The sequence below is a fragment of the Podarcis gaigeae genome (assembly GCF_964106915.1).
Source record: "Podarcis gaigeae genome assembly, chromosome: 1".
Taxonomy (NCBI): domain Eukaryota; kingdom Metazoa; phylum Chordata; class Lepidosauria; order Squamata; family Lacertidae; genus Podarcis; species Podarcis gaigeae.
The window spans coordinates 73810748-73833841 of record NC_139678.1 but is presented as its reverse complement, the minus strand read 5'-3'; the positions used below and the strand labels follow the sequence as shown (position 1 = coordinate 73833841).

Below are 23094 nucleotides of genomic sequence, written 5' to 3'. Positions count from 1 at the left end.
TTATGTTTTTCCTTGTATTAGTTAATAAGGCTAATAATGGTACTTTCTGATGTTAGATGGTGGTGGTGCAAAAAAAAAAAAAAAAAAGATTAAGCCATGAGAGTAGGCTCCCTGCTCCCATCCCAAGGTAGTGGGTCTGAAACATGGGGATCAGACAGTGTGGTAGGGCCAAAGAGATACCCAGCTTTTCTCTTCAATGCAGGTATCCACTGGGTGTGGGAGAGAGACAATGGAATAGGGCTAAGATTGCCTTGAGTGTGGTTTTTGTGCAGTACAACGTCTGCAGCCAAACTTTCTTATGCAAGTTGTTTAATCAGGTGTGAGGTGAACATAACTTTAATCTAATGTCAGTCTATCCATCAGGTTTGCTCTCAAAGTACACAGAAGCTGACAGTCCTGCTCTTACATAAGGAACCAATGGCCATTATTGCATAATATTAACAGTGATGTTACACTATATTTTAAGAAGCCAAAGAAAATAAAATTGTGTGCACTGGGGTGGGGGTTCCAATCACAGAGTGATAAGAATAAAAGCTATAAACACCAAGGCAGCTTATTGACATTTGATTCCTTTTTATTTTAACATTGTGGCATAAATTTGCAGTGGCAGTGGTACAGACCGGCTCAGGAACCATTGTATCAGATTTATTTTCAAGTAATAACTAATTTTGATTCATAGCTACATTTTGTGAATGCAAAAAAACCCACTATAAAAATAAATTTACATTTTTGTAAATAACAAAAAAGCAAATATATAGTGCCCTTTGGCTTAACCAAATAAGAAAAACAAAAACCAAACACACAAAACAGACTACTGGGTGTCAACCAAAGTTATCCGCTTTTTTTTTCTTGACATAAATAGAAAATATAAGTTAGTATAACTCTTAAGTTGTTTTTTTGTTTTGTTTTTTTACAAATATACATTTTTTGTTTGTTTTGCACTGAGAGATCAGCAGAGATTAAACATTTATATAAATGACTTTAAAGCTTTTACACTTCTGGCCAGTGTACTCACATTAGGCATAATACATTTTTAATATATATAAAACGTAATACATTGCACAGTTGTAAATTAACACTGCTCCGTCAGGTGGCTTGTAGTCGGGCCACTTTTGCTACATAGAGGTACAAGCAGTTCCTTCTGGGGCACGAGTAGAAGAGGAGGAACGAAAAAAACAAAACGGGGAAGAAGATAAAAACACACACACACAACCAGGGGATTCTTCCTCCCTATTCTGGGTCTCTCTTGCCAGTCCCTTTTAACGTGTGGAGGAGGAAGGGCCTCTCAAGCTCTTGTGTTTCCAAGGAAACAATCACTTCGGTGTTGTAGTGCAAAATCTGCAAGAGAAGAGCAAGCGCATACATAGCACAAACTTGCACAGAGGACTCCCGGGCGACGTCGCAACTGGACGGAGTTGTTGGCCGATACAAAGAGACTCCCCCGCCCGCCCCCTCCTCCTCCTCGCTCTCCCCTCCCCCGAGGAGCAACTGATGAGTCAGCAAAAGCGGTGGAGGAGGGGGCGGAATGGCTTTAAAAAAAAGAAAGAAAAAGCAAGCAAGCCCCATGCAATATCTGACCATCAGGAAGTTACTCCAGATCGGGGGCCCGAGGGAGAAGAATGGGGAACACACCCAACTGACCAGTTAGGAGAGGCTCCTTTTGCAAGCCTCCGCTACCTTCCCATTCCCTTGCAATCCCCGCCAAGTTTTGGCAGCGGCCCCAACTGTTCTGCAAACGACCAGTCACGCACGAGAGGTCGCCCCTCTCCGAGAGGCGGGGCGAGCTGCTTCCCAAGGCCGATCGAAACCCCCCTCCCTCCCAAAAAAAGCTTGCACCCGTTTCTAAGTATTAAAAAATAGCCGATCTTGACGTGCACCCATCGCTCGCTCACCTCGTTCATCGGAGCCTTTTCCGGGGGGTCTGCTCGGCGGGGACAGCAGAGACTGAAGCTGGCAAGGCGCTGGGATGATCCCCGGACACTTTCGAGTCTACGACTCTTTTCCGCTTGGCGAAGAAATCTGCGGATCAGACCCAGGAGAAGGAGGGAGGGAGGGATTAGCAGGGACTCTGTGCGTGTGTGTTATTTTTTGGGGGGTCACTCGAGCCAAGAGCTTCGAGCTGGAAAGGGACACACCCCACCCTCGGTCAGGAACGGGAGAAAAACAATCGCGTTACACAGCAGGGACCCGCCCTGCTTGGCTCGCCCGGGCGCCGCCACGGAGCGCCTGGCTCTGGGCTCCCCCTGTCGGCGAGCGGCGGGCGCCGCAGCTGCTGGGGTTTGTTTACGTCGCAAAGGGGAGGCAGCCGCCGCCGCGGCGATGTGCTGCGTAAGCATTTTCCTTCCCCGCTCCACCAACCCCCGGGTACCTGCGCGGAATTTTAAGCAGAGGCAGCGCCTCCGGGCAACGTTTTAAGACGCCGCGCAGATGAGGAAGGGGTGGGGCGCCCCCATAACTCGGGCTGGGAGGGGCAAAGTGGAAGCAACCCCCCCAAAAAACAGGCACAAGTGCAACCCAATCCGACGGCGGCGCTGCTTACCTGTGATGTGCGCTACACTGGCCGACGACGCCCTTTTCAGCGCCGCCGCGGCGCACGGGACAGGCTTGATTATAATCCCTGAGTAGCTGTGGAGCTGAGCGGCCCGGTTCTCCTGGTTGAGGCGCTCCTCGCCCGCCGACCTAGTGCTTTCCAAGGGGGCCGTCTTGCCCGGAGAGCTGAGCGGGGAGGGGGCCGAGGGCACCCCCGTCCCCTGGGGATCGGCCTCCGCAGGCGCCTCCGCGCTTCCCGGAGGCGGCGGAGGCGCCTTGGAGCGGATCACCAGCACCGGGAAGCGGCACTTGCCGACCTGCAGCGTCTCCCGGTAGAAAGCGGGCACGGCGCCTCCGTCCACCTCTTCCCACTGCAGCCTGCCCGGGCCGCCCAGCGGCGTGTCGCTCTGGAAGTTGTAGTCCCAGCGCTTCTGGCCGTCCTCGCAGATCTCCCGCAGCTTGCTCTTCAGGTCCCGGTTCAGCTCGTCGTGATCCACGGGGCCAAAGAGGTTCCTGCACACCCCGGTGCGAGCGTGCAGCGGGAAAGTCCGCCGAGCCGCCAGGCGCTCCAGAGCCGAGGCGCTCGAGAGGTGCACGTTGGACATGATGGTGGCGGCGCCTAGTAGTAGTAGTAGTAGTAGAAGTAGTAGTAGTAGTAAGAGGGAGCGGGCAGGTTCCTTCTCCGCCCGACGAGGCAGCGGGTCCGATCGCCTTGGCAAATCCAAATCACAACCCCGGAGAGCAGGGCTGGGCTTTCGCCGCCTCCCTTCGCTGGGGGTCCGGAATAACCTGCGCGCGCCCCGATCCCCTCCGCCTTAACCTGCCCACCTTCCGCGCCTCGCTCCGCTTCTAGCAAGCCTGCCTGGGGCTGCCTCGCTTTTTAAAGCTCTCACCGAGTGAGTTCGAGCAAAACATCGATTAACATAATACTATTTCTCTGCAATAACACTCTTGCCATTGGTAGACGCTCCATTCTACCCAGGGCGTCGGACCGCCTCCCCAGGCTCCTTATTGGGTGAAAGGCGAAGTGTGGCAAGGCGCCAAAACTGTCCTTCTCCTTGCCATTGGATAGCGTGGCTTGTCCGTCACGGTTGTGTTTAGAAAACTGAGGGGGGGGGAGTTAGAGAGGGAGAGGAGAGAAGGCGGTGGCGAGTATCATGCGATTTAAAGAGATGGTTGAGTAACATGACACCCAGCCCACGGCTCAGCTCCCTTTGTTTGCAGTCGGCGACGGCTGCTTCTCTGCGAGTACTTTTTTGTTTTGTTATTGTCACTGGGCTAGTTTTTTAACACGAGAACTAGTGGAAGCACAGAATTACTGGAGGATTGGGTGGGTTTTAGGTTTCTGTTTGTGTTTGCAAGATTGAACAACTTTTCTACCCAGCATCTGAGAGTAAAAAATTCAAACGGCTTTGTGTAGAAAACAAAGGTTATATGTACAGTGGGGCTCCAAACGTTAACCGACTTTCAAGGAGTTGACGACTGCAAAAGGCAGCGAAGGGAACGGATTAATCCTAATATGTTTAGCATTCTTAGTAACAAGAGAGTCAATTGCTTGATAGGTTTTGAAACTGCATCCGGACTGGGACATGTAGGAAAATGAAAGCATTCTGTCTTTTTTCATTAAAAGAAAACCACTTAATCTAAGCTCGCTGTCTTAACTACACTGAATTGCCAAAGATTAACTGACTTGTGCGTAATACATCTTTGCAGGTCATTGCAAATGTTGCCATCTGTGGTTACTGGAGGGGGAGTTGAGTTGCCGAACTTTACATCTGCAACCAAGTGTCTGAGGCATCCTGATGGGAGTTTCGTACAGGGCTTCCAGCTTTACCAGAGTGAGGATTTCTCCCCCTCCCTTTGATGCTCCACCCCAACAAAAGAAAAAGAGAGAGCAAGCAAAAGAGTACCCTATTCTCAATGGTTTGGGTTTTTTTTATCTTGGCAGCTTTCACCAAGCTGGTGCCTTCCAGCTGTTTTGGACTACAGTTTCCTTCAGCCCAATCCAGGAGAGCCATGCTAGCTGGGGCTAATGAGGGTTGTAGTCCAAAACATCTGGAGAGCACCAGGTTGGCAAAAAACACCTGGATTAAAAAATTACTGGACCCCGCAGTTCTCCATATCTGTTCTTTATCACAGGAGCAAGGCTTAGTTTATATGCCCTCTACCATTCTTCATCAGGTTGACTACTGTGAGAAGAGGATGCTGGACTAGATGGGCCATTGCCCTGATGCAGCAGATTCTTCTTATGTTGCTAGTATTTAAGGTGTTTTGGTGCTTTATGCTTGAACATCCTGCATTTCAGGGCTTGTCTACACTTTTGCTTGTCCCGCGTTTAAAACGCATGAGTCCAAGTGGTTTTCCTCTTGCCCTGCTCCTTTCCCAGGGAAAACCTGCTCTTTAGTTTTAAATTGGAGTAAGCTACAGTCTAGAGAAAATCCAAATTGCCGTTTGCTCTGATTGAGCACTAAAGAGCAGTTTGGGAGCGGCATGCAAGAGGTATTAAAGTCTTTTAAAGAAAGACTCCCATTCTAATTCATTTCCTTGAGTTGTGAGTGGACGAAACTTTTCCTCTTTGAGGGAATAGCAGGGGAGGAACAGCAGCTCCAATCTACACATGATTTAAAAATATCACAAATATCTTTCAAGAAGTAGCAGAATGGATTTGATACAATAGTCAAAAGTAAAATTACTTGAGATCACCAAAGGTGCTGCAATCCAGGGAAGCAGTGTTGGCCTCTTAAATCAGGAGGACGTGAAGTAGCGTTGGCGGGTGGGGGAATGTCATTACAGCCCCAGTTCCTGGGGGTTTTATCATTGAAATGAAACTTCCAAGAGGACCATATGGCGATTTGCAAGATGGCCTGCAGTCCAGAAAGATGCTGTTCAGTGAACAGTTCATAAAAAGGCTATCATGGTTCAGTGACACTGACAATACACCTCATTAGGCAAGACGTAAACCCCTGTTGGAAGGGTTTTTGATGGGGCAGAAAGAAGAAAAGGTCAGTCATCCAATCAGACTTTCAAGCGAAAACAGGTGATGAAATATTAATTCCTTTGATTTAACAACCTATCAGATCTAGTCCACAAAAGAGATGATGGGACCAAAGCCAATCCCGCTTCGGAGAGTAAATGATCATGGTATACACAGTTATCCCTTTAGCGACTGGTACCCTGCCAAAAGAAGGCAGAATTCAGTTTCTTTTCAAGCCTTGGTAATGATTAACCAATAAAGTATAAGCCCCACAGACTAAGCTTTGTTCACTTTAAAGTTTGTGTTGGTCCACTGTGAGCCTGCCTATCCTATAGATGTGTGTCCATGTATCCGGGAGCAGATAACACCCTGGGCAAGGCGAGTGGAGCCCATGAAGTCAACTGCGCTGCATGCCAGCTGCACTCCAAGTGAAGCAGCTTGTTTGAATGTTTGGCATAGAGCTTGCACTGAGATATTTGGCTCTGCAGATGGCTTAAATGGAAGGAACCTAGGCGAGTAGTCCCCATCTTGTCCCCACACATTCTGTCATCCCCATGGTTTGTGCCACACAGCCTCTTCTTTTGGTGCTGCTCTTAGGGTTGCCCACGTCAGGCTAGTGATGCAGTTATTTAATGTTCTCTCCTGAACAAACAAAACTTTGAATTGGCTTTTATTGTAGTGATTGTTACTATCTAGAAAAGGCAACATGAATGCACAGTGTTTGAATGCAGAAACATATATTGTACTTAGAAAGTATATGTTTCTTGATTATGATGATTGTCTCTCTGTCCCAACCATTTACCCCAGGGGTAGCTGACTTTTCTTGACCTGAGGGCCATATTCGTCCTTGGTCAACTCTCCAGGGGCTGCATAGCAGCATTAGGTATTGTCTCCCCATGCTCTCATACACTTAATCTCATGTGCATGCATACACAGCCCTCAGCTAATCCATACAGGTCAGCTGAGGAAGGAGCTATCACTGGCCTGCTTTCCATTCATTTGCAAAAAGCAATGACATTGAAGACCAATTCTGTGTAATGGAACCCAGCCACCACCTCTGCCACCGTCACTTATCCAGCTCTATAACCAGTGTCCCCCCCCCCTCCGGGTACTCAAGGGAGCCTTCCTCCCCCCAAATTTTCAAAGTGTGGCACCTACTGTAACAACTTCATGGTGAGTACCCGGCTCTGCAGATGTTTTCTATTGAAAAAAGCAATGTCTGTAACAAAGTGCTTCTCGTTGTTATTGTTTAGTCATTTAGTCGTGTCCGACTCTTCATGACCCCATGGACCGGAGCACGCCAGGCACTCCTGTCTTCCACTGTCTCCCGCAGTTTGGTCAAACTCATGTTGGTAGCTTCGAGAACACTGTCCAACTATCTCATCCTCTATTGTCCCCTTCTCCTTGTGCCCTCAATCTTTCCCAGGTCAGGGTCTTTTCCAGGGAGTCTTCTCTTCTCATGAGGTGGCCAAAGTATTGGAGTCTCAGCTTCAGGATCTGTCCTTCCAGTGAGCACTCAGGGCAAACTAATCTGAGGCCTGTTTTCTTGTACATCACAATCCACCCGTCATTGCCTGTTGCCATAACTATGTCCTGAGTTGCAAACTAATTTTCCTGAACTTTGGTGGTTGTGAGTTAGCCATCCTAATGCTCTTTGACTGTGGTGTCCTGAACCACACATGGCATCAGCACAGTGGCTCCTGACAGGCTTGGGTCATCATTCATGGCTAATTTTTCTGATTCTTTAACTAGTATTAAGCCAGAATTCCCTGTTTTGAATGTACTGGGGAAACACTGACTGAACCCAAGAAAGAATCTTCATTGCCGAAGCTCATACACAATGCAAGGAGGGGAGTGTTTAGTCCCAATGCTTGTTCCTGGCATAATAATCCTTGAGTTGTTGCTTGAACTTGACCATTGTGTGGGCTCAGCCATTGTTGTGCAGTACTGTAAATATTCACTTCCAAACACAGTCATTCATAGAACTAAGTGACAAGATTTTGCCACAATTGGTTTTCTGATAGGGAATGAAACAAGGTTAATGTTAGTGAGTTAGCATTAAGCCATTAACCTCACATAAAGTTGATAGTAGCATTAGGCTTAATATTGATTTCCAAGAATACTGATGTTTCATGTTCTCTCTGAAGACTCAATAGCGGTGGCAAAATGAAAATATGTGTTACTGACTCTTCTGTTGCCAGCTTGATGTTACTCCATGGCAAACATGGAAATATTCATGTGACAGAAGCATCTGAGGCCTTGTACTTTGTTTCCCAACTGAGCTCAGTGGAAAATTTTCAGTCTTCTTAGCACAGGGGTGGCTGTCCTAGTCTGGCAGGTGTAGACCATGGTTAGGACACAAGCCTACAGTGTACAAGACCTCACACACATGATTGCCAGACAATGGTAGGGCAAGACAGGCATGCAAAGACAAACCAGGGTTAAGCACAAGGAACCAGACTGAGGCCAAATTCACAGCAAATATTAAAACACTAAGATACCACTTCAAACTGTCATGACTTCCCCAAAAGGATTCTGGGAGCTGTAGTTTATTAAGGGTGCTGACAGTGTTTAGGAGGCCCCGATTCCCCTCACAGAAATGATTCTCAGAGTTCCCTGTGAAAAGGCGTTGATTGTTAAGCCACTCTGGAAAGTGTAGCTTTCTGCAATAAGTTTTATTGTGTTATATTCTGCTCTTCCACCTAAAGTTGCCCAAGGTGGCAAACACATCTGCAATTTTTTTGAGAAAAAAAGGCATTCTAAAACAGTTTAAAAGATGGTAATCTTATAATTGATAAAAATTATATCTCTAGAGAACACAGATACATTAGATCTGGAGAGTGTTAATAACAGGTATGGGTGGCATGCCTACCTTGGCTACAACAAGGTGAAAGTTCACAGAGGATTTACTAACCATATAGTAAGGAATGCTCTATGCAAGGTTTTGACTAGATATCAACAATTATTAGAACCAAAAACGCCATCGTGGCTGTCCCCGCTAGAGGCATTTGCAGTAAAAAAATTAAATGCAGAAAGTAATTGGGCAAATTATAGTCAATTATTAAAAGAAGATCAGGGACAACTGAAGCTCAAAACATTTGAGGAGATAAGACATTACCTCACCGACTGGCTTCAATATCATCAATTAAATAATGTATTTAATTCAGACAAAAAAATAGGGTTTTGGAGAGAAGAATCTAAATTGCGAAAAGTATTATTAAAAAAAAAAGATATTAATATTCAAAACTTATGACCTTTTATTGAAATGCAATCTAAAAGATGAGGAACTAAAAGAAGTTATGGTCAAATGGGCACAAGATATCGGCCACGCAATATATATGGAACAGTGGGAAAGGCTTTGGAGGTTGGACATCAGCTTTACTGCCTGTTACACTGTTAAAGAGAATATAATGAAAATGTTCTATAGGTGGTATTTGACACCTTCCAAACTCGCCAAGATATATAACTTAAAAACCAATCTATGTTGGAAATGTAATAATGCGGAGGGGACAATGATTCATGTATGGTGGGGCTGTGAGAAAATTTAAAAAATCTAGGGGTGTATTCATGAAGAGCTAAAAAAGATGTTTAAAACTTCTACTGAAAAGAAACCAGAGGCACATTTATTAGGTGTTTTGGGAAAAGACATCCCACAGGATAAGAAAAGGCTATTTTTATATGCCACAGCCACAGCCAGATTATTACTTGATAAAAATTGGGAGTTGTTATCCCAACAAAAGATGAATGGATAAGTAACTATGTGAACTTATAAAACTGGTGAAGTTAACAGCAGCCATAAGACATCAGACAAACCAGAAATTAACGAAGGAATGGAAATGCTTTGGGACTGTATGAAAAAATACTGTTCTAAGGATAATATGTTGATATGCATAGACTAAGTTTGTAGAGTAGATAATCAGACAAAATAGATAAATAAGGAATAATATTTAAAAGACGCAAAGTTAATAAGATTAATAACTAGACAGAATGTCGAGTGGTGGTAAAGGGAAGTCACATGGGGACATATTAGACGGTATTGGTTTTCATTTATGTACTATGTAAGTTTCTTTTTCTTTTTTTTGTATGTCTATTTTTGGGTATGTCTGTTCATTCTCTGTATGTCTGTTTTTTGAATATATATTTTTTTTAAAAATGACACCAAGCATAAAAAAGATCTGCCTTGTACAATCCAAATTGAGTTTGTATTTCAACACTGAAGTCTAAATTGTCCGCAGTTAGTGCAGAATGCTGCAGTATAACTGCTGACAGGATGGAGACCTTATTCGCATGAAACACTTATGCCTTGGTGGCCAGTTTGCTACTGGGCCAAGTTCAATGTGTTACTAATAATATATAAAGCCCTTAACAACTTGGGACCAGTGTATCTGTGCGATCACCTTAATAAATAATAATAATATTTTTTTATTTATACCCCACCCTTCCTGGTTCAGAAAACCGGGCTCAGGGTGGCCAACAGCATATTTTAAACAATTGACACAACAAAAAAAGCATAAAATACAATATAAAACAAGGATAACAATAAATTCAGAAATCAAAAATCAATTTAGAGGGAAAATGCATCCAATAAACATTAGATAATCACCAGGGCTAGCTGGCTAAATTAGTCCTATTCGGGCCAGCGAGGAGACCAGGGGAGAATTAGCTGTGGGATCCCGGAGCGGGTAATCTTCATAAAAAGGGAAGGGGGTGGGAAGGAAGGGGAATTAAAGATTAGGCTAAATTCAAATTGAAAGCCAGACGCAATAGCTCTGTTTTACAGGCCCTGCGGAAGGAAGTTAAATCCTGCAGGGCCCTGGTCTCATGGGACAGAGCATTTCTCCAGGTCAGAGCCATCACTGATATAGGCCCAGTTGACCACTTTGCTCTGTGGACTGGCATTCTATACCCTTTCCATATTTGTAATAATACCCATTCCATATTTGTAATAATACCCATTCCATATTTGTAATAAATTGATATTCTACTCTAGCAGCACCCACACTTTGGGTGTGAGGCAGGTACTGTACTCTTGAATGTGCTGGCTTGTCGTGTCTGGAGGCTGAAAGCCAGCAAGGGAAGGCAGGCAGGCAGGCAGTGAGGAGCAGTGGCGTAGCGTGGGTTATCAGCACCCGGGGCAAGGCAAGTAATTTGCGCCCCCTAACCCATGGATTTGTGCCCCCTAACCTGTGGATTTGCGACCCCTAACCCGTGGATTTCCCTAACCCCCAGATGTTGCGCCCGGTGCGGCCGGCCCCCCCTGCACCCCCCACGCTACACCACTGGTGAGGAGATTCTGGTGGCAGCATGGGCTTGAGCTGAGTGGTTAAGACTGCACTTATGAAGCTGGTAATGCCCCACTACTGGGATTAATGTGTGCGTGATCAGACAGACCGGCAGGCCTCCTCCTCCCAGACATATATCCAGTCCTTTCTCCTTGCTAGCACTATTGTTTCTGCTCTCAGCATCACTAGTGCCGATGCTTGTGGTAACAGTTCAATTTAAAAACCAAACGAGAGAACTGGGCAAAACCATTTTACTTCAGCAGGAGGGTGGAGAGGGGGGCAAGGAAGGAAGCAGTTGGGGGCAAATAAGTCAGGAAAGTGTGACCACGCAGCCTTGTGCAATGGCTCCAACCACCGCTCCAACCAAGTGAGACAATTGCACTAGTCAGCTCACCCCATGCACTTTAGCTGATCTCCTTTTAAAGCCATCGAAGCACATGGCTGTCACCACATCTGGGGCCAGGAAACTCCAGCCATTAATTACGTGCAGTGTGACAACGTTCTTGCTTTTCTCTGTCTGGAATCTGCTGCCGGTCAGCTTTATCAAGTTGTAGTATTTTATCGGGTTGTAGTATTTCCAGCACTGTGGTAGCTGTTTTGAGATGGGGCAGGGAGAGCCGGGGGTTTTTTGTTATTGAATCATTAATTGCTTTTCAGTAATTAGAAAAATGGTGCACAAATTCTATTTTTTTTTTTAAAGAAAAAGTTAGAACTTTATTCCATGAGTGTATAAGGGCATATTCAGTCCCTTTCCTCATGACCCCTAGCATATAATTTGCCTTTTTTCACAGCTGTAGCATGCTAATTTAAGTTTTCATTGAATTATTTACCATGATCCTAAGATCATATTCCTTGTTAGTCACCATCAGTTTAGACCCTTTTGGTGTATATTTGAAGATATGTGCATTACTTTACCCCTATGTTGAACCTTGTTTGTCGATTCATCTGGATTAGAGAGAACCCTTTATATTTGCAGTGTAATGGGCTTTTCACCATCCTTAATAATTTGGTGTCATTCCAACACCTGGCCAATTCAACGTTCCTTTTTAACAGATCACTGATGAGCAAATAAACAGCATTGCCCCCAGTACAGATATTTGAGGAACTCTACTTTTACTTCCCACCACTGCAAGGCTTTTCCATTACCTCCCACTCTTACTAAGCCATAAGACGAACCATCTTCTTATCATGACTGCTAAGGTTGCTCAGGAACCTTTGGTGAAGGACTTTGTCAAAAGGTTTTTACACATCTAAATATACAAATAAACCTGATGATCAACATCTGCATACTTGTTTAATAGTTACTAGAATTGTTAGGGCTATTTGCTAAAGAATAGTATGAGGAATCTCCAGTTTTTGCTTCGATGAGATCTTAAATTAGTAGTATAATATTCTACCTAATCTAGTTCACTATGGAGAGAACACCAGTCACTATTACAAGTGTCAAGCATTATCTAAAAAAAGAAAACCCTCTTTCTTCCTAACCAAACCTGCTGAACTCAACTCTACCTTGCTCTCTCCCTTTGCTGTTCTGCCGAGTCACTCTGTGGTTGTGATTCCCTCAGTTTATGCCTTCCACCTGTGTCACTGAATTATTCCTGTCTGATTCTCTGACTCCCATCAGCTTCAGCCAGAATGGCCAATAGCCAGGGATGATGGCCGTTATGCTCCAGCAACAACTGGAGGCTCAAAGGGTCCCCACCCCTGCTTTTTCCTCTTAATTGACACTTACACTAGGGGTAGGTGTTGCTGGGAATTGTAATCCAAAACATCTGGAGGGCACCAGATTGGCCAAGGCTGGCCTAGATCTCTTGATTCAGTATGTGCTGCTGGAACACATCTGGAGCAAGGCCGGTGCCTATGCGGCTTTCATCAATGAAAATGCAATGCAGCAATCACAAAGCCACATATTATGAACAATATAGGTTAAGAAAACAATGCAATCTGAAATGGCAATCAAGCCAGCTGCTTTTTAAACAGCAGCAGAAATTACACACTCAAGGCCTTTTAAAATGAAAACATTTACAGAGGATTGTCTAAGAGAGAATAATGAGGGAGCAGCTGGATTTCCACAGAAGGGCTTCCCGAGTTGCGAAAGTGGTAAAATAAGCTTGACTCTGTGGCCATTTCTATAAGCCAGAATGCATTCTTTACATAAAACCCCAAGGTGCCCTTGGCTTGGGATATATCCCATACTACTTAATGGATGGTTAGGAGTGGACAATTTCTGTATTTTAGTTCTCTGTTCATCAGTGTCAGGTCAATGCAATGCACAACTTGGTGGTGTGGAATCCAGTTGGAATCCCAGAACAGTCACAGTAGAGTCTTGTGTCACAAGTATGTAGTTGTTTTTGATAACCCTCTAGAAGCCAAACAATTCCCAAATAGAAACCAGTCCATCCCTCTCATCCCTAGCCTTATGCTAAGCAGGCTGCTGATCCACAGAATCATAGAATTGTAGTTGTAAAATGAAACTGATTTGTAAAAATGTTACATTGGGGGGGGATACGAAAGACAGACATTGCACTCACTTTTGTAAATCAGGAAGATCTTTAATAAAAAAAGAAAAAAAGAATTGTAGTTGTAAGGGACCCCAAGGGTCATCTAGTCAATCCCCCTTCAGTGCAGGAATCCTTTCCACAGCTGTCCCTGGGTGGCCTCAACCACCAACCCTCTGGAGGACTTCTGGGGAAGATGGCGCCGGGTCAAGTCTCAACTGAGTCTCTGCTGCGTGAGTAGGAGCTCTAATGATCAAATTACCCTGATAAAAAGGCTCAAACTATGAAAATATCTGCCAACTTTTATCAGTAAAAGACTCTGGGAGCTGTCGGGTGAACTTTTAAACCTCCCCCCGCTTTCAAAGCTACTTAAATCAACTTTGAACTACCTCAATTGAAAAGCCCATAAAGCTGTGGGCTGGATAAAATAGCCCTATTTATCTCCGAGTACAAAGATGGTACTTACAAGACAATGTTGCACCAACCCTCTGGTTAACAATTATGCCTTTGGCTTATAGGCAAGATGGTTCCTGCTTTAGTGGTTCTGTCAGTCCTACAGGCCTCCTACTTTTGGGAGTCTTCATTGGTCCCACACTCTATCCCAAATTTCATTTTTCCTGCCAGTTCTCCTTAAAAAACAAACAAACAAACCCTGAAAATTTTCAGCATCTTTTCCTTCATTCAGGTAGCAAGTTCTGGCTCACTGCTCTGTGCTGCATTCAATATATCCTCTTACTGCACACAAATCAGTTGTATGGCTTGAAATGCTTTGCTCCAGAAGTGATCTATTGGTCTCCCCTTCCACAATTATAATTTAGAAGCTATAACACCTATTGTTCTGAGGGCTGCAAATTTTAAGTGTGTGCTTGCCCATAGTTTTCGGAACATTTTATTGTACACAGCAAGCCCCTGGCCACATGGTCCCATGTCTGCATTTTCAGTAGCATAGGGTAAGCAGGGTCAGGCTAAGTAAAAATAAAAGGCAGACAAGGAAGGTGGGCAGCACCCTGGAGAGCTCCAACTGGACTCCAGACAGGGCAGGCTTGAATGTTGCTCCAATAAGTGGAAAACTCAGACTGAGGGCTCGTCCGCACTTACTGTACCTTTGCTCTGCTTTTCTAGGCACAGGTCTGCGTTTTAAAGCTCAGTCAGTAGAACATGAGGCCCTTAATCTCAGGGTTGTGGGTTTGAGCCCCATGTTGGGCGAAAGATTCCTGCATTGCAGAGGGTTGGACTAGATGACCCTTGTGGTCCCTTTCAACGCTACAAATCTGTGATTCTGTCAAGAGAATTGGAGACGTAGCCCAGCGACTGGCCCCTAAGTACTGGCCCCCAAGTACAGCCTCAATATGGCCTGAAGTGCACTCTTGGAGATATTTTTTCTACCCTCCTCAGGTAGTTGCCCAGTAAAAGTGGGGTCCAGTATAAATAGCACCTTTAGGTTATACACTATATATATATTCCCCTTTAAAATGTCTTTGCATTCTGTGAAAGCCACATTTAGGTGGTCAATATTGTGTCTGCTTCTTGAGGCTGTCTCTATTTGCACACAGGGTGAAATGCAACAACAACAACAACAATAATAATAATGGTTACATTCTTGGCCTCCACCCTCTTAGGCCCATTCCAAATTACTGTGTTTTCTGCACTTGACATTATCTCCATATAAAGCCAGAAGTTCTTAAGTGAGAATTTAATTTTCAGATTGGAGTGGGGGTGAAATTCAGAGTTATTTGAGGGAAGCAAAATTATCAAAAGGAGGGACGTGGGTGGTGCGTTTCCATGTGCTGCTCTGGTTCGCCAGGAGCGGCTTAGTTTGTCTGTGGACAAACGCCGGCTCCCTCGGCCTATAGAGCAAGATGAGCGCCACAACCCCAGAGTCGTCTGTGACTGGGCTTAATGGTCAGGGGTACCTTTACCTTTAAATTAGCAAAGGTTTTGGGGTGGAGACTGACTTGGAATAAAAACAGAGGGGACAGAACCCCCTGCCCCAACCTTTCCATAACCATACTTTTGGCAGTAGCGGTGGAACTCCTCCGTGTTTCCATTCTCCCACAACTTACAACGCTCCCTTGGAACAACACCAAATCAGTACATGCCATGTTATTTCAAAGGCATTGTGGATTGCAGAGATAGCCCCTGCTGGCAGCCACCCCTCTCCCCTGTATAATGCTCCCAGAATTATACTATATTAAGATGTGGCCTAATTTTGTGGTGGTGGTGGGGAATACCAGCCATCAGAAAGGCCTGTGGAAAGGAGTTCCACCCCCGCAAGCAAAGTGTTTAGGGAAAGGAGGAGGAAGAGGCTGCTATCCCTGCCTGTCTTATTATGGAACATGAGCTGAGCGAGGAGGAAGGGAGTACAGCTCTGGGATGTTTTTCAGAGCAGGCTTGAGGGTGTCATCTGCTGGAGAACTGGGGTAACTGATGGATTCTCCTTGCTGCGGCGAGTGAGGTGATAATGAGGCTTTCAAGAGTTACTCTTGTTTGTGGCAGATTAGCATGGAGGAAGTCACAGAAGGAGGAAAATAAACAAAGACTCAATGCTTCTGTCCTATTTCATGCTATCAGTTTAAATTATAATGCCTCCTTGCGAGATTCTTTGCATTTCTAATCAAAAGCTTAAAGGATGCCTTTTGGGAAGCTGAATATTTTTTGGTGGAAGTTCTAATGTGGTCTTGAACCTATGCGCTGTTGAGCTTACAGTAGTACCTCGGGTTAAGAACTTAATTCATTCCGGAGGTCCATTCTTAACCTGAAACTGTTCTTAATCTGAAGCACCACTTCAGCTAATGGGGCCTTCCGCTGCCACCGTGCCGCTGCTGCGTGATTTCTGTTCTCATCCTGAAGCAAAGTTCTTAACCCGAGGTACTATTTTTGGGTTAGCGGAGTCTGTAACCTGAAGCGTCTGTAATCCGAGGTACCACTGTACTGCCAGTCCCAGGCGACGATGCATAGGAGTGCAGTCCACATGGTCGACTGATCTGGGATACGACCCCATGTTTCCCTAGCCAAATTCCAACATTATGCCCCCTTTTACCAGCTTACAAGTCTATCACTGTCCGCTGATAATCTTAATAAATAGGGTTTTATCCTACATACCAGCACTCTTTGTGTGTGTGTCAATAGATCAACACAGCTGCATGCATTTGTTGGACTCATGAGGGCTGTCACGATGAGCTCCTGCACTTCAAGATTTGCTACTACATCACAAAGCACACCTTTGTACCTCATAAAATTTCCATTTTCCAAAATCGGTGAATATTTTCACCATCCCTCCAATCTCAGAAATATCCCCCAAAGTGTCCCCTTGAAATGCGTGTGTGGGATTTAGGGGGCATTATTACTTCACTAATGCAAATACACATATATTGTACCAGTTTAAATGTGGAATAATTGGTATTTTGGTGTGTCATTATTATTATTATTATTATTATTATTATTATTATTATTATTATGCTATGAGTACATGGCTTAAGTAGCCAGTGTATATTTTGTTATATGACTAATTGCAACAGAAGACAATTTGGTGTAGCTTTACTAGATATATAAAAAACGGGGTTGGTGGTAGGTTGGAATGGGGAAGGCATTGCAAATTGCCTTTGTGCCCCTCCCCCCTGCCCTGTCTGTGGAATGGTCTCCTAAGTGAGACGCACCTTGATGCCATCAGTGACATCTTTTCCCTGCTGGGTTGAGATTTTCCTTTTTTTCTGGTCATTTGATGGATTATGATCTGGTCATGGCAAGGCTTTATGTTCCTGTCACATCCTTGTGATCCCCTTCCAACTCTACAATTCTATGATTTTATGCTTCAATCTTTGTGCAGAGATTTCAAGAGAAATGTACTCAGTAGCCTCTGGATCTAAGTGACTATTTGTGGTTCTTTGGTGCCCTCTAATGTTCAAAAAGCCATGAAAATCAATATTCAGTACTGAATGTGAAATTGGCAGTAACTGCCAATGTGAAAAGCAAAACACACAGAGAGACATAATTTTATCTGTATTCTGCCTTTCCACAGTTCAAGGCGGCTTACAGCATGAAAAAAACCCCCATAACTAAAGCATAAAAGTAGTCGTAAACAATAAATAAAACATTTTTAAAAACACACAACCAAACGGAACAATTTCCACATAAATCACAGCAAGATCTAAAATAAAGGTACAAAAAAACCCCAATGGCAACAACAGCAAAAAAGAAAACCCACAAAAAATTCCATAAACGCCAGCCTGAGAGTCTGTTCCTGCAGCCTCACCTTTTGTAGCTACAGTCAGTCAGCGCCCTGCCCTCCCAAGCCAGGTGAAAAAGGCCTGAAAGACAGAGAGGCTCCACTACTTTTTAAAGTTGTGTAGAAGTACAAGTTCTTCCTGGTGCTGCTGCTGCTTCAGCACTTTGAAGGGGGAAAAATAAATTTATGATATACATTGAAGGGAATTATAGAAACCTAAAACCTATAGCAGGTTGGATATAGATCTTACGATGTGTAAACCATTAATAATTACCAGCTGCAGGAGAAATAAATTATTTACATCAAGAAGCCTGAAATCGGGAGGGATGGAGGTCAATAGGGTGTAGAAGAATGATTTAAGCTTTCAAAGATACAAAGATACAAGTGTGAAGACAAAGAACTGTAACGGAAACTGATATTATTTTTATGTTATGTTCAGATATTATTATTTTTTATTATTTTTTGTAACTGTTGATTTGTTTTCCCTTTTGGTTATTTAAGTGAAACTCAATAAAAAGAAATTGGGAAAAAAAAATGAAGGGGGGCAAAAACACTCTTGGATAAATTCTCCCTCTAAGAAGCCCTCCCAATATACCTGTCAAAAAAAGACATTCATCCTGCAGAGAAATCCTTTTGTGGTTTGGATAGAACTTGTCAGTATCAATGTGTTGCTTGATAATCATTTTTGTGTATTTTGCATTCAAGAGGATATGTGACTTCTTCATTTGGGGGGAATGGAGAATGAGATTCTAATGTGACAGGCTGGCATAAGTCAGGGCAGCATATAATAGACAATTTCCTCCTCAAAGCATCACTCCAAAGACTTGTTCCTGTCATGTTGTGTTCAAATTTCAGTGTGACACAATGCAAAATGTGAAAGGTACACACACATACAGCTCCTTTGAAATGAGCAGGCGCCGTGGAAGAGCAAGGCGGTGCTCTTAAGACAGCTCCCATTCATTTCAATGGGGGGGGGAGGGTTGCACAGGCAAACTTCCTGATGGATCGGGTCCTTTAAGTACACAATCCCTACTACAGTCCTAAATATACTTCATTGGAAATAAATTCTGTTGAAATGATTGGGGCCCTCCCCCTCCAAATAACTCTGATTAGGACATAAATCACGCTATATCTACATCTGCAGATTAAATCCTTCTATAAAACCACTTAATCCTTCATTTAGAAATATAAATACTGAATTCAAACTCTGGCGGCTCCTTTCTGGAATCGTTGCAATGCTGGGAATGCAAAAGTTGGCTATCATTTCATTAACATCCAAGACGTTAGGAAGATACTGGAACGATGCAGGGTTCTCGAAAGCCTCTTGTGGTTTGTCAGAGGAATGCTGTCAATTTTCTCAGTGCACGCTACATTTTGGAAACAGCAAAAGAGTTTTGAGAGAGGGTTGCAGGAGGGCTTGAGCCTCCTCGAGGCTACAGGATGGGATGCACCCAGGACAGTGAAGTCCTCCTATGCTCCCAGGATGTCCCTTGTCTCTACTTGCACAGGAAAGCTTGACTGCAATGGCTATGAGTTCTCCTTTGGTAGCAACAGCATCTGCTGTGTCTGGTATCTGACCTCTGACTCTCATTCAATGCTATATTTGTAAGGACTGAGCGGATCCAGTCTGTGATCCAGACCAGGATTCCGGAATGCTCTGGCCTAAGAAAGCTGAGTCCACCCCAGGACTTTTGGGAGTTCTGGAAGCAAGAACTCCTGTCTTAATGTAACCCAGCAAGGAAAGTGCTCTGTAGTACAGTGGTACCTCGGGTTACAGATGCTTCAGGTTGTAGATGCTTCAGGTTACAGACTCTGCTAACCCAGAAATAGTACCTCGGTTTAAGAACTTTGCTTCAGGATGAGAACAGAAATTGTGCTCTGGCGACGCGGCAGCAGCACCAGGAGGCCCCATTAGCTAAAGTGGTGCTTCAGGTTAAGAACAGTTTCAGGCTAAGAACAGACCTCCGGAACGAATTAAGTTCTTAACCCGAGGTACCACTGTAATGCTCTTTGTTTAGCAAATGGAGTCTGCATCTAAGTTCTGTGTCTCAGGCCTCTGAACTTAACAGTACTGAGAATGCTTCTGTGTATTGGCAGAATGCCTCCATAATTGCAACCTGCCACCACAAGTCTTTCTAGCCCTTGATTCCCTGGCCTTGTATTTAAATAATAATAATTAGGCATTTGTAAATGAATACACTTGCTTGAGCGACTTTCTACCTCTTACCATGCTGCTCTCTTGATAAGACCTCAGATGTCTCCTCCAGTCCAACACCAAATTGACAATTTCTACACAACTCAGGTCCAATCTGTTAAATAGTGGATAGACATAGCAGACGACGCAGTGATTTCTCCAAAACAGCTCTTGTTTATTCACAGACCAGACCAGAACTGAACAGCAAACAGCTCAGCCAGCCTGCTTTTATAGACAGCCGGCTGTCAACATTGTTGTAACAACAACCCAGGGTTTCCTGCCTAAAGTAACTGGCGTGGACCTGAGTGAAAACTATATACACGATACTCCTAGTGGCCAGGGTGAGAACTTCAATACGTACATAACACAATCAGTTTGAATAATCGGATGAATCTAGGTGCTTAGACCCAGAGTGTCCTTTCCATGAATGGAAGGTCTCCTCTTGCAAAATAATAATAATAATAATAATAATAATAATAATAATAATAATAATAATAATAATAATTTTTATTTGTATCCTGCCCTCCCTGGCCGAGGCCGGACTCAGAGCGGAGCGCAAGTCGAACGTGCTCAACATGAAGCATATTCAACCCGAGGTATGACTGTACAGTCATACCTCGGAATAAATACGCTTCAGGATAAGTATTTTTGGGTTGCGCGCCGCAGCGACCAGGAAGTAAGGGAGCACGTTACTTCCGGGTTTTGCCGCTCGCACATGCTCAGATGGTCAAAATGACATCACGTGCATGCGCGGAAGCGGCGAAACGTGACCCACGCATGCGCAGATGTGCAGTCACGTCTTACGTTCTGTTCAGGATGCGAACGGGGCTCTGGAATGGATTCCATTTGCATCCCGAGGTACCCACTGTATAATGCAGCCAAATCAAAGTCAGAAAAATGTGCATCTATATTTGATTTACGTGATCTGAATGTGATCCGACGCTTGAAAGGAAGTTTTATTTTATAGTATTCTAGTATGTTGTTTTGTTATTAAACTTTCTGCTCTCTCAGGTTGTATATAGCCTAAAACTTAGGATCTGGTATATAGTAGATATCTAAGTTGCTGAAATGTATCGTAGCCAATCGCCTAGAGTGGAGCTGAAAGGAACAGCATGTGCAGTTTGAATTTCACCAGAGAAAGGCAGAATAATTTTTAATTTGAGGAGCTGGCAGGCAGAAAAGAACAAATAGTGGGGTTTTCTTTTTCTTTGGGAACAGAACTACTTGCCAGCTTCCCTGCCACCTGTTTCAACTTGAACATTTGTGAACAGACATTGCAAAACATGTCCCCATTACAAATCTCTAGAGCTTTCTCCTCCAAAAGATGCTGTTTTACATTGTTTCAATTGACCCGCTATAAGTATCATACTTTTGTTGCCTATTTCTTTTGTAATTCGCATTAATGTCGTTCACTCCTTTGGGGGCCTTTGTGCCAAAAGTGATGTAGAAACAAAACAGACCATAGCAAAAGAAAGGTGATCCTGTGAATCTACCTTGGATCTGTTCACCACCTGGGAAGTGGAGGAGACTGCGAGGAATGGGCGGAGAGGGATGGAACTTCTCAATTTTAAATTTGCAATAATCATATTAATTTTTCACTCTGTATGGTCTTGGACACAACTCAGTCATCTAAGTGAGACAGCAGAGAGACTGAAATACTTGCCTTGGTAGTGTGCAAACATGGCTTGTATTTGGCACTTTTTGAATATGAAAAAGGCACCAAATAAAAAAAGAAACACGGTCAAATTCATGCTGCAGTTGCAAAGGAAGAATTGCTGACTTCAAGCAACTGTGCCAATATGGAAAAAGCACAGTTCCCCTTCAGTGGATCTGCTAGTGTGAAGGAAGAGATATTTAGATCCCATGAAGCAATGGAGTAACAGTTCTGTGTGTTTACTGCACAACAGAATGGCTTTCTGGGCAGTCACAGAGTCACCAATGTCTCACCTCTCTTTCACTGTTAACCTTGGAACAGCAGAGCAGCAAGCTACCCTCAGAGAACAAGCACACCAATGGTGAGAGGAGGATGCCAATGTTCTGTGATCAGAGGACACTCTCTAATTTGCAGAAAGTTTTATTGCCCTTGTTGCAGACATTGTATCACCCTGGCATAGAATATACTGTAGGCTCTTTCGATAGCAAAAGAGTAGCTGTTGCATCATTGCTGGAGCCTTTCATAGCTTTACTGCTCTGCTCCCTGTTGATAGTTTTTACACAGTCCCTATTAGGTATAAACCAGGAAGTCAGGCTTTCTTTCTTCACTTGTGTAACTTGGTAGTAAATGAAAGCTGAGAAGGGCTGTTTATGCTCAGTGGAACTGAATGTTGCAGTCGAGCTGACCTGTTGTTAGTCTGTAAGTATTCTTATTTTATTCAATAACAAATATGGTCATCAACTAGAGTTTTGTTTTCATTCACTCATTTTCTAATTAATATTGCACAAATTGAATTGCTAGAAAAGTTATTAGGTGCCATTGGGGCTAGAGCAACTAGAGTTTACCAACTACAAAGTCTGCTTTTGCCTTGCAGCCACATCTTTTGAAGGAAAAAGGAAACAATAACCAGAATGTGATCAGATATGCACTGAAAATCACTCTGCATTTATTTTCCAAACCATCATAGAAGCATAGGAAGAATGGGGGCTTGTGGTGGCGGTAAACTCATATTCAAAAGTTGTTATATAGTTTTAAATAGTACTTGGCTGCTGTTGAGGCTAAGTTATGGTCTGGGCAAGTTCACCCACAATGCTTCACTCTGAGGAAGGATCCCTTTTTGTTGGCAGTGGGTGGGCAAGGCAAGGGCTGAGATAGTGGGTGGGAAGGGGAGAGGGGGAAAGGGGATGGAGGAGGAGGAGGAGGTTGTATCAAAATACAGTGGTACCTCGGGTTAAGAACTTAATTCGTTTTGGAGGTCAGTTCTTAACCTGAGTTACCACTTTAGCTAATGGGGCCTCCCGCTGCTGCCATGCAATTTCTGTTCTCATCCTGAAGAAAGTTCTTAACCCGAGGTACTATTTCTGGGTTAGTGGAGTCTGTAACCTGAAGCGTCTGTAACTCGAGGTACCACTGTATGTGAAACAGTCAGAGGTAGGACAGCAGTCAGGGAGAGAAACAGGTTAAGAAGTGAATAACCCAGAAGTGAATCAGCGCAAAAAGTATAGCGAGAGAGCAGGAGGGTCAGGGAGTGTTCAGAGTTGAAAGAAAGCTTGTTTAAATAAAGTTATTTGTTTTGTGATACTCCCGCTTGACTCTGAGGGTTCATCCACACTTTGCCCTATGCTTTCCAGGCATGGCTCTGAGAGGTTTTCTGTTTGTTGCTGTTATTAAGGACTCTAGAATCCACCTGTTGTTTTGCGGTGATCAGAGACAGAATTGTTAGTGGGACAAGAGATCA

The 23094-nt window shown here is 44.0% G+C and overlaps 2 protein-coding genes across 2 annotated transcripts in view; one reads left to right on the top strand and one right to left on the bottom strand.

Moving 5' to 3' along the window:
- Nucleotides 1-553: 553 nt before the first annotated feature.
- CDKN1C (cyclin dependent kinase inhibitor 1C) lies at nt 554-4170 on the bottom strand. The gene is made up of 3 exons (XM_083756073.1): nt 2540-4170; nt 1893-2019; nt 554-1338 (listed from the first exon to the last, which is right to left on the bottom strand). Exons 1-2 carry the CDS (start codon nt 3132-3134, stop codon nt 1898-1900), a joined length of 717 nt encoding a protein of 238 aa, XP_083612199.1. The 5' UTR covers nt 3135-4170; the 3' UTR covers nt 554-1338; nt 1893-1897.
- Nucleotides 4171-21927: 17757 nt separating this feature from the next.
- Nucleotides 21928-23094, top strand: part of SLC67A1 (solute carrier family 67 member 1) — a 68583-nt gene continuing 67416 nt past the window's right edge. Inside the window, exon 1 of the mRNA XM_083722173.1 lies at nt 21928-22055. The gene's annotated coding sequence lies outside the window, so the exon portion shown is untranslated. The remainder of the gene's footprint in view (nt 22056-23094) is intronic.

Excerpts from the sequence above, each read along its gene's own strand:
- CDKN1C (XM_083756073.1), bottom strand. The coding sequence starts at position 3,134 with ATGTCCAACGTGCACCTCTCGAGCGCCTCGGCTCTGGAGCGCCTGGCG. Across the intron at positions 2,020-2,539 it reads CAGTGTAGCGCACATCACAG|ATTTCTTCGCCAAGCGGAAA; the intron begins GTAAGCAGCGCC and ends TCTGATCCGCAG.